The sequence below is a fragment of the Monopterus albus genome, unplaced genomic scaffold, assembly GCF_001952655.1.
Source record: "Monopterus albus unplaced genomic scaffold, M_albus_1.0 scaffold118.1, whole genome shotgun sequence".
In the NCBI taxonomy this organism is placed as follows: domain Eukaryota; kingdom Metazoa; phylum Chordata; class Actinopteri; order Synbranchiformes; family Synbranchidae; genus Monopterus; species Monopterus albus.
The window spans coordinates 639,645-651,745 of record NW_018127998.1 but is presented as its reverse complement, the minus strand read 5'-3'; the positions used below and the strand labels follow the sequence as shown (position 1 = coordinate 651,745).

Genomic DNA, 12,101 nt, shown 5'->3' with positions numbered 1-12,101 from the left:
GAAAAAAAGTAAAGTAAAGTAAAGTTAAGTAAATACTCCCTATTCCTGCCTTATAGGAGGTTAAGACTGTAAACACTACAGGGAGGTGTGGAACAGCCTGTCAAATCTCAGAAGGTCAGTGAGGAAGCGGTGCTTTTGTTGCTGCAGTTAAGCACTCCCCTGCTGGGGTAGAAGGTGAGGGGAGTGTATCATTTGCAGACTGTATGAGGATTAACAGAGTGTTAGGATGCCACACTGGGGGTCATCAGGCTGACTAAAACCTCCCACTATTTATAAGAAAACATCCTCACATGCTACCAGTGGAAGCTAGTATTAGGCTCTGGGGCAATGGGAGACAACCTATAAAAACAGGGAGGGTGTAGTAAATAATATTAAGACAAGCGTTATGCCTCCCTTGCACTACACCACCCTATCCAGATCCAGCTTCAAGCATACACTTGGCTGCAGTAATTTATGAGGCAGCTCGTTAACGTCGGGTGATTTGCACTGCTCGTTTGCTCCCGCTCATCTCTACCAAATGATCTCATCTTCTACCTCTAATCTTCTAACTATAATCCCCCATTCTCAAAGCACCTCCACACTCCCCACCTCCTGTTTCCTCCCCTCTTGCCATTTCTTCTCTTCTACTCTTCCACATTTTGCTTTCTTTCTCCTCCTCCGCCCTCCTGCACTCAGTGTCTTCTCAGGCTTGTGTGGGTGAGTTTTGAGATGAGGAAGGAGACAAAGATAGGAGCAGAGCCATACCACTGGAGGGTATGTGCTTGTGTGTGTTCAATATGACATCTATCCAGATTTTTTTAAAAACTGAAAGAAGTCTATTTGACTCTGAAGACTTTATGTGCCCTTGTAGTTACTTTTTCACTGCCCCCTACTGAGATAGAATGAGAGCAAGCCAGCAGAGAGAGAAGGAGAGAGAAGGAGAGAGAGACAGAGAGAGAGATTTTCTCTCAAAACTCAGAGGAGGTGAGAAATCCTGGGGAGACAGAAGCACAGAGAAATAAAAACAGATAGAAGGATGGGATGGAGGTCGGGTGTCAGGTCAGAGGAGACAACAGCAGAGAAAACCAAAGAAACAGAGAAGGATAATAAAGGAAGACGCAGATGAAAGCCATGTTCATAACAGAAATTGTTGTTGACAATTAGGGAAACAAATTACATTGTTTTTATTTGTAGTAAAATAGCTTTGAGGCTCCCAGGACATCACTATTCACTTCAATTTGTAAAGTGATTTGACCAGATTGGCCCAGTACTTTATCTTTATCTTAAATGTTTCCTACAAACAGTCCTTAGTGTCTTCATCCCTAACCCACAGAGGAATCAACCAGTCACAGACGAGATGCAGCTCACACCCACAGATAGAAAGATTTCCACACTGTAAATTGCCAATTATAGAAACTGCAATCAGAGCTGTTGGTTTGTACATTGATGAGTGCTAGCTGGTTAAATTGGAATTTAGATCAAGATGTTACTGACTGCAGAGTGAATGAGTGTCCCTGTATTACTGCAGCTTTCATACCCACCCCCCTTTACTCTTCACCTCTGGCTTGAACACATATTTTCCCTGTCTTCCGCCTTACCTCTGTCCTTTCCTTCTATGTCTCACCTTTCCATTTATGACATATCCAAGGGATCGTGTCGGTATGTTAGCCCTCATCCACAGCTAATTGGGGCTCCGAGGAGTAATCAGGACAGGACAAATCGGACAGTTCTGGTCATTAGCTGTGACCAGTGTTCTCTGGGAAGCTGGGAGAGAGCATGCACACTCCTGCCATCATGACTGAGCCTGGATAGTTCCATGGGCAGAGCTGTGACCTGACATGAGTGGAAACACGGGGACTGGCACAGCACAGAACACAGACGTATTGTTGTAATGTTGGTCTGCTTTCTAGAGGCAGGATGTAAGCACAAATAAATCAGGATCAGGATGTGGCGCAAAACTCCCAAGCAATTTAGACTAGCAAGAGCTAGGGTTATCAGCAAAGGACTCAGACATTTGTTTCTCGCCTGGGTTAGTGAGCCAAGTCTCTGTGGTCTTTTGAGCTGGCCAGTGGAAAGACACCAAGAACGGTAGAATAGCATGTAAAATATTGGTGTCAATAACAATCTTGGAAGTCACAAAATGTAAACATGTCAATGGCTGCTCGTTCTGAAAGCCAGTTGCATGACTGGAGCAAGATGAATGTCAATTTGCCTTACTGGCACTGCCTTAACCTTTCAGAATAACTGAATTATTTAAGCACCACATACCTGTTGTGGGCCTCTGTTTCTCCGTCTGGGCTCAGGCTGGTTAGGAGGCTGCATGAGTCTATGGCCACGCACGCCTCTTTGGCTGCAGAGTGAAAATGGCAAGACAAATGCAGCGGGGGATTTGTGATAATTGGCCGTGCTGGTGGGCTAGGCGATGGGCCTAGAGAAAAGGTCGCAGGCACTGAGGAACAGATCAGTCTGCCAGGAGAAGAGCAGGCTCTGTGTGCCGCTGGGGTTTAGCTCAACTTCTCTCTCTTTCATCCTATGGACAGAGAGTGCTCCAGCAGGGGCCATTAATTAAACACCAGAGTAACCTTCAATTTGTTTAGAGGTCAGAAGCCTGACCGTCACTGTTTTGGGCAGAGACCAACTCAGAGCTAATACCATATTTTCACTCGGAATGGAAACAGATGATAGCAGATGTGCAGACAGGACTAGAAGAAAACAGATAGCAGGAGACAGACATGTTTGAATGTTTATGAGTTGAGAGGCTGGAGAGAGTTAATGTCAGATGCACTGCATCTCTGTGACTGCACACAAGGAAGAAGAGACATGAAGAAGATGAGGGGAGCCACAGAGACATGGTTAACACCCTGACATGCTCGTGAAGCAGCTGTTCTCCTCATGGCAGAGAGAGCGGAGGCCTGCCAGCAGCAGCGTGCTTCCGAGAGCACCGCGGTCTCTCACCATAGCACAGGAACAGAACAGATACACAAACACACACACTGCATGTACTGCCACCCATTTTCCTGCCAGTCCAGAGTTTTAAGTTGAACAGTAATGTCAGGCGGTGGAGTCAAATTCATATGCTATAAATCGGATTTCATTCTCTGTAGAGGTGCTTTTTCATTTGATACAAACAACAGCCTGCATAGCTAAAGGCATTTATATTTCTACTGCCTCCATTTGCCCTGAGGTTGTACACAGCCAGTCAAAACCTCACCAGGTTTTTTCTGCCTCTCTACCCTCTCAGTGAAATCAACAGAACAGTGCCCAGGCTCATCCATGATTTATCTCAGTGAAATATTCATCATGTAGCCTTGCATAGCTTGGACGTATCTGATGTGAATCTGGACCTGACAGCTTCGCTCCGTCATCACCCGAGCCACTCGGAATCCAGCACCTGTCTCCTAGTTCTCAACACAGAGGCAACCAAACCGATCCGAACGAAGAGAGGACTCTGATAGACATGAAGAACCCATCTGCCTGTCTTTAGCCTGCAGGCATGTTCTGGGTCTGTAGCTACTGTATCCTGCTTGCATACTGACCTATATGATGAATCATCACAGCAGAGAAGCTACTCAACTTTTCCCATTCAATTAGCTGGAGAGAGAGAGAGAGAGAGAGACCTCTGTTCTGACTTGTCCCAAGGAGTGACACATGATGAGTGCATGTGCCCTACACATGACAGCTTTGGCTCGGTGTACTGATCTTTGGAGAGCGGTGAGCTTGTTAAGACAGGTGAAATGCATGGGAACTCAAAGGCACTGGGTGGTTTTTTGATAAATCAACACAGCAAGTAAAAAAAAAGTGAAACAAAAGGCTCTGGTGTAGTGAACACTTAGAAAGGTTAGAGAGAAGCAGGTCTCAGCACCACGGACAGCACCACTCTGCCTGTCCAATTAAGTATCCTTTGACTCACTTTATAAATTAAAATTGCTGAAATGGTGTCTAATAGTGCTGGAATGATCACAGGGACAATAGTGACAACTCATTTTCCTACATAACACTAATTCAAGTGGTTCCAAAGTCATTATACTCTGAAGGACTAATCTAATAAGAAAAATGTAACTGCAGTGAATGGTGATATTAATAATGGATTCATGTGAGACAGACTAGAGCACAGTGGCCTAAGCTGAGAAAGGTAAGAGGGAGAGTGTGATAGCTGTGAAGAAACAAGGTCATGAGCATTCCCTCCTGCCTTACCAGGCATTTCATTATCTCATCCCTCTCTCCTCCTCTTTAAAGTAGGAAAAGCAGGAGAGGCTATTGACCTCTCTCTGTGTTCATGGCAGGCAGCAGGACAAATGAAGTTTCCCCTCAGAACCCCTCTGTATTAATATCATAATTATCCACACCTCTGTGCCCCCGCCAGCCAGCGCAAACTCCACTGCCTGATTTGATGGAGAGGCACAAGCAGGGAATTACATTCGATTAGCACTAAACAAGAGAAGGGGACACGGAGCGATAGAATCAATCAGTGCAACCGGGACAGGCGAGATGCTTTGTGTCAATCAGTGTGTGTCTGACTGTGTGTGTGTGTGTGAGACATAATGGCTTGTGGCAAGAAAGAATGTGCCTCGTACTAAACCTGTACCAATATGCCTTTAAATATCTGGTTAGGCACACTCAGGCTGTAACTGACAGCATTTAAACTGTAGATACATAATGCTAGGATATTTATGATGGATGTGGGGACTGTGTGTGTACGGTTTTGCTAGCAGACCTGAAAACATACCACAGCAGGAAAAAGAACACCAAATCTACTCAACCACAATTTGAGTGACAAACCACACAGTCTGCTCTGGGCAGCTCTCCGTCTCAGCAGCAATTTGGATTCATTCTTTGCAACCCCAAATAGCTGCAGTGGTACCTTTTTTCAGTCTCAGCAATTTGTGAGGATGGGCAAGACATTTTAAAATGGTCTAATGCCATAGAGAGGTGGAGGTAGTGGGGTGGTGATGAACAGATTGAGAGCGAGAGGTGAAAAGAACAAAAGAAAATGAATGGAGTGAGAGAACACCCCCCTTGCAAGTTTCCATTCCCGGCCCCTGTCTCATTACCCGGGCTTTGACTCAATAAAGAGGGGATAACGAGTGGATAAAGAGGCGCGCACACACACAGGCTAGCACCCCCTGCCACAGAACACCAACACCAACCTCACTCTGGTTGTCTTTCTCGCTTCTCACTTGCTTGCTTTCTCGCTCTGTCACACACATCCAAACCTACATGCAAATATATGCTGTTGTCTTTCTCCCTATTCTGCTGCTTTCTTTTCTTTTTGCTGCTTCAAACCTTTCAATCTATTCTCTTTCTAGTTCTCTTGTCAGTGTGTTTTATAGCCTAACTTTTTAAAAGTTGTGTCACTGTCTCCCTCATTTACAGTCTGTTTCTGCCCTCTCCGTGTTCCCTCTCTGTCGGTGCTGTGTAATAGGAGTTATTTTCATCCCTGTCTCTCCGTGACTGTGGCCGCTGGATGGCTGAATATTTACATTTTTCACTCACTGGTGACCTTTCCCTGTTACTGCTCTGGGAGCTCCAGTCTCCTTGCTGCTCTGCTGTTGACAGACTACTGCCTGCAAATCTCATATGGACACAGCAAATGGTACAGGGATTCAGGTACAGAGGGTTCAGAGACCGGAGAAAAGTGGAGAAAGAGAGAGTGAGAGTGAGCGAGAGACTGTTGTACCCAGGGCTGAGTGTCAATTGTCTGACTGAAAGTGGCTTGAAGAGAATGAGGCACTAAAGGTCTGTCTGCATCTGGAGAGATACGGACTGAAGCAGGGTAACCTTTTACCTTTGGTGTCGTCATAATTGTGGTTTCTGTCCACACAATTGGTCTTCAAAAAAACATTTAAAAAGAGATGTAAACCTGGAGGCCTGAGTTTACATCTCAGTGCCAAAGAAAATACCTGGCTGTAAATAGTTCTTTTTTGTTTTTTGGCAGCAAAAGGCACTTTTTTTTGAATGAGTGGATGTCTTAGCTGCACTCCATGGTCTTGTGAATCATGTAAAGAGATCTGCTGAGTAATGTGAGAGAAGGAGAAGTGAGGGACACAACCAGTTGTTCTCAGCTGATATTCTGCAGTAACAGTAAAGAAAAGTTTTATCAGGAAACTCCTCAAAGTGTGATGAGTGTTGATGTGCGTGTGTCCAGAAACTGGCAGAGAGAAATGGTGACTGGCTGCAGTGTTAAAAAGCCAGTGACGCGGTGTAATCCCAGCTTTCTGTGTTATTCCCTCTCTCTGCAGTGCGTACACATTTCCTAATGACTACATGTGTACTTGTGTTATTGTATACTTGCCAAATGTAGCTTTGGCCAGACTCTCCATTGAACTGTGACTCCAGTAGGTCTGAAGCTGACCTAAAGCATAGGTTCACAACTGTTAAGTTTGTCTGAAGCTTTTAAGTAGTCTGATTTATTAAATTCAAATGGGGACACTATGCAATTCCTTTTTTGTATTACTACCCCTACACTGAAGCTCTGCAAGTAAAACCTGTCTGCGGAGACACAAAGAGGATATCTTTTCTCATTCAGTATGGATAGGAGGACAAGAGAACAGAATGCAAAGATATTTCATTGTATATATGGGAATATGGGAATACGAGATTGTATCAAGATGTGGGGAGAAAAAAAGGTGAACCTATCCTTTAAGGATCTCCTAGAGCGCTACACAATAACTTCACTAAATCAACAGATTTTCCTAAGAGTCTGCAAAAGGAAGCAAATTATAAATAATACACAAACCTTCCAAACAAAGCAAATATATTTGGCACTGTGTCTTGCTAGTTTGAGAATTTGAATGATAGATTCCTTAAGGCATTATTTCAAATCTACAAATTAATTCACAGTTACAAATCAAGTGTCTGTGGGATGTGCTGGACAAACAAGTCCGATTCATGAATCGGACATGTGTGAAAAAATCTGAGGAGACTGATGATGGCTGGATGAAATGGCTTTAAATAGGAGGTTTTGAAATGAAGAACCTGTCAGCTTTTGATAATCACAGTCCAATCTAAGTAAACACAGCTGTGTTGAACAGGATACAGTCTCTGTGGACAGTGACATCTGAGTTGCAGTGATAGTGGCATTACTCATTCTTCAGAACTTTTAGTACACTGGAATTGTTTGCACTTCATTTGAAAATTGTGGGGTGACTGTGGCTCACGAGGTAGAGCAAGTTGTCTTCTGACCAGCAAGTGGGTGGTTTGACTCCTGGTCTCCCTGTATGCCTAAGTGTCCCTGAGCAAGACACTGAACCCCAAATTGCTCCCGGTGGCTTGACTAGCGCTGTTGTGTGGCAGCCGTGTCGTCATCTGTGTGTGTGAATGGGTGAATGGTGTATGATCTCCCTGCATAAAAGCGCTATATAAATACAGTCCACTTACCATGAAGGCCCCACCTTGCAACTTAAAGGATCTGCTGGTGTCTTGGTACCAGAGCTCTTTGGGGGCCCTACGTGCTGTTATGCAGGTGGTTTTAATGTTGTGGCTGATCTGTGTATGTTAAACTGAACAACTTGGTGACTAAACTCAGAAGAGTCAGGGAGAGACACGCCTTTTGTCCGCTAGTGTTGTTATTAATGTCTGTGACATATGCACTGCCAGCAGAGAGCAGAAGAGAAATAAACTGTTGTTTGAAAGGTTTTGTTTGCTGTGGGAAGACTAATTGTTTTGATTAGTATTTAAGCATTGTTCAGGCCAGTTTTTCTCCTTTGTCTTTCTCCTAACGGTCTGCTCTCCAACAGAAATTACCAAAGGATATTGGTTGCAAATAGATTTGTCTTCTGGGTCTGATCACTACAGCGGTGTTGTGACTCAACAATTCTTGGCTTTAGAAAATACAAGTGAACTGAATTGAACTAGGTGAACTAGATTTTATTCCAAAGATGCCTCTTCTTCACACATTTTATACTAGAATATAGTGTATGCATTGATATAGAACTAGAGAGAGATGGACAGATAGACAGACAAAGATAGCAGCAGCTCCACAGACCCTTATTCTCTGTGTGTATGCTTTATGCTCTCTTAAAAATATATGGTTGAATGGTTGTACGTATCAGGAGAACTAGAGAGAGATGGACAGATAGACAGACAAAGATAGCAGCAGCTCCACAGACCCTTATTCTCTGTGTGTATGCTTTATGCTCTCTTAAAAATATATGGTTGAATGGTTGTACGTACCAGGCCCCTCCCAACAATAATGGCTGCCATACTAAACGAGAATGATGAGATGTATTGGCGAGGTGATCAAAGGACTACTATTTACAACCACTCTCAGCCTGCAGACTTGACGACCCACTGTAAGCACACTATACTGAACAGGGAACCTCTTCCATCATGCTTTTACTACCCATCACTGCAGCTGTTAGACAGGGGAGATGGCAAAGCTTTTAGCAGACTGAGATACCGTCCTCATGCCAGACAGTGTGCATGGGCAATGCCATCAGAAGAGTGAATGACTGGGAAAGATAAGGGAAATGGAGGCTGGGCACAGAAAAAAGAAGAGAGAAGGGGGGGGGGTTGATGTCTGCCTGCTGTCTGTCAAAGGAAAATGCTTTGGTTAAATGGAAACTGATATCATGCAACTCATTCAGGTTCTTGTGGATGGTCTGGGAGAGTTTTGAGAATGAAACTAAACTGCAATGAACTGCAGAAGAGAAGAAGAGGAGTCCTTACCTGGAGCAGCCAGTAGCACCTACGGTGGAACGTGGGGATGATAGAAGAGTGGACATAGCAGCCATACAGACACTGGGAGGAAGTGAGATAGTAGAGAAAGAGGGAAAGTGGGACAGAAAGAGAGAACATTACATTACAGCAAAGCACAGACAACAGGCTGACCTCTTTGCTGACAGGACAGCTGTGACCTTTGGACCCCTTCCCCCTTCCCTCTATAAGACAACCAGCTGGCAGACAGTCAAGCTCTTACAGTGGAATCAAAGACAGTGGCAGTGGATGGGGTTAACCAGGAAACACCTCACCATCATCTCAGCATCACTGTCTTCCTTTTCTTTGCTCTCTTACGCTTTTATGCTGTCCTGCTTGGAGAGAGCCTCTGACAGAATGATTCACCCCACCCCAACATCTCCCAGGCCCTTCCCCTTCCTCGTCACCCCGAAGGACACCCCAGCACATAACTACAGCACAGTATTATTAATATCCTTATCATAAACAGATAATACTGTGCCTGGGGCCTCGTTACCATGGAGAGAGCTAAGCAGAGCTGATAATGCCTCCTGGTATCTGGAAGAGAGGCTAGGAGACATTTTTCACCATCCAGCAGTGGAGGCAAACACAGCGAAGCACGATGCAGAAAGGAACAGGAACAGGGCAGCACTTACCCTCCTCCCATCCTCTCTCCTCTCCTCAATCCTTCTCTGGGAGACCCATGTCTCCAGCTCCCAGGTGACCCAGAGGGATGGCTAGCCTGCTTTTGCTTGTTTACAATTGCAACAAGGTTCTACAGCACTCTACTCTCCCCCACCCACAGCAGCTAGGAAACAGGCTGTGATTCTGTGTGATACAATATTTGTGAAAGGTGAGGGTAAGGTGGATTGCTCTTAAGACAGGAAGCTTGGCTCTTACAGGAATAAATCAAACAAGCAGGTCGGGAGGGTTGAGCTTGTTTCCAATCCACTATGGTGTAACTGTTTGCTTAGAAATCAGGAGAAAACATAGCTGGGGTGATACATACACTATACAGAATGTACAGATGAAGCAGAGTATGTGTGCATACACAGACGTGCGCATGTATATACTGGCATTGCTTTGTTGTTCAGCAGTTTTGTGTTCATTAGGTTACGACAGGTTTCTTTAAACACTGTAGATGTGAGCGGACCTGAGGTATGGACGAGGCCAAGAGAGGGATTGAGAACGGTGATGTGCTCATCCAGTTCAACGAAAGCCTACTTTAAAAAGAGCAGGGTCTGCAGAAGTGATCATTCTGTATAAACACTCATTTGCCAACATCAAACCATCTGATTAATTGTACCCGAGTACCACCGCACAATTACACAAGACTGTGCACATGGTGAGACACACACACACACACACACACACAAAGACACGCAAATGTGGCTGTATGGGTTTAAAACAATCACACATGCTGTAAAAATGTAATTTGACCAATTCACTAACAATGAAACGGCCTTGACTGTTTCCTGCTGTTCCATTGTTCCAATCACATCTATTGTGAACTGATTTCAATACTACCAAACTGCGTGTGAGAATCAGAGAAGGCATGCACACTTCCTCCTCTTCTTTTTTGTGTGTTGTAGTCTCATCCATTACAGCTGTCTGGAATAGGATGTATGCTTCCTCCCACTCCCATAGCTCTGCCATCCATTACTCCACGCTGGCAACAGACAGGCGCTTCCTCCCACTTCCACAGCGCATCGAACATCACATTACTATAGTCAACTACAACTTCTACCAGCTCACACATTTCTACTGTGTAGTTTTGTGTTTATGTCATAAACCGTTGTATTATTTTCTGGGATTAGGCAGCTGTGATGCAACTGCAGTGTTGTAAGACTGTACTTTTGTGAAAGATGTCTACAAACAGTGTGAAAGAAAGCACAGTTTTTCATATTTGTTCATATGTTACTTCATATGTGGATCATTAATAATCATTGTTTTGATGGATGCTTTTATATCCGCTCCTTTCCCTAGTTTCATATATGTTATGTGTGGGTCAGACTGGGATGTGCAGGCAGCCTGGAGGCCCAGTTAAGGAACAGAATGCTCATGTAATCAGAAAAGCTCTCTCTCTCTCTCTCTCTCTCTTTAGCTGAAGGTTTATGCTCTGATGGAGGGATTGTTATAGGTTAAATATATTTAATAGTCACAAGTTATACCATCTTATGGTGTGTTAGCCCAATAAAGAAAGGTTTCTTTGTCATCTAGCTTGTTATATAAGCTTGTGATTTCTGATGTTCTGGTGACAAAAACAGCGCTGGGTTTTCCTCCATGAATTGAAAAGACTTTTTTTTTTAATAACTGGTGACTCTTGGTGTTTTTAAGTGTCAAGCATTAATAATTGCAGTTTTCCATGACAACAGAAATGTTACTTTTCTGCCTATTACAAATTTTGACTTCAACACCACCGGTACAGTTGTGACTGCACACTCATTTTTGATGCATACAGAAAATGGCACACTTTTAAATGTCGTTTGTACAGTTTAAAAAGAAAGCGCTGTCTTCTTAGTTCAGATTATGGCAAGTTCATTGATATATCATACTGCTCTAGCCTAAAGCCCTTGGCCCACTGAGAATGACTCGTAGTGTGGCTGCGTGCAGTTGGATGAAGTTGTGGCATGCTTCTCAGGATTGACGGGTGGGCTGGTGAAACACGCGTCTGCGAGTAGGGCGACTGGGGAGTGAATAAATTAGCCCCCAGGATGCCTTTCTCTCACTCTGTTTACTCCATCTCTCAACCACACAATGCAGCTTACCAGACAAAGAAGCAGCATTAAAGCATAACACAACTGTTACATCTGTCAGTGCCGATATACAGTAGGCATCAAACACATTTTCACACACATGTGAGCCTGTGCACCCTCACTCTCCCGTAACACTCCCACCAACCCACTCGCACACACGAAGGGTTTCACAGTGAGCACACAGCTACACCCACTCACAAACACTAAAATATTCATACAAGCACTGTTACACTCATGCGCACTTAAGCAGTCAATCACAATAGACTAAGATAGAAAGGCAGACCACGATACTTTTGAGAGCACAAGCACGCCCGCATACACAAAACTCATCATACTCGAGCGCTTATCAGTAATTCAAGACGCATATCAGTTACTGGTGTTTCTGCTGCACTCTGCATGCTGAGCGTCTGGGTGACAAAGCGATGGCAGCAGAACCATTATTTGCTGTCTTTGAGCTGTGACAGATGACAGCACATCACACGGCAAGCAATTAAACCATAATTATACACACATATCTTCTCATAAAAAGTCTACTATCCTAATGTGTAATATTGAACAGCTTTTGCACACGGACAAAAACGCAGTGAAATAAATACGTAGGTGTGCACGCACACGCACATGAATATATTACTGTGTACTGTTGTGAATGAAACAATACAAAAATGAAACACAACATTTTAAAGAAGCAGCAGA

The 12,101-nt window shown here is 44.1% G+C and overlaps 1 protein-coding gene across 10 annotated transcripts in view; it reads right to left on the bottom strand.

The window, feature by feature from the left end:
- The window catches only part of camta1a (calmodulin binding transcription activator 1a), a 278,069-nt gene that overhangs the window by 46,925 nt on the left and 219,043 nt on the right, over positions 1-12,101 (bottom strand). For all 10 annotated transcript variants that reach the window (XM_020611826.1, XM_020611827.1, XM_020611829.1 and 7 more), the window contains one exon: positions 8,647-8,718. In XM_020611826.1, coding sequence (XP_020467482.1) covers positions 8,647-8,718 — 72 coding nt within the window. The remainder of the gene's footprint in view (positions 1-8,646; positions 8,719-12,101) is intronic.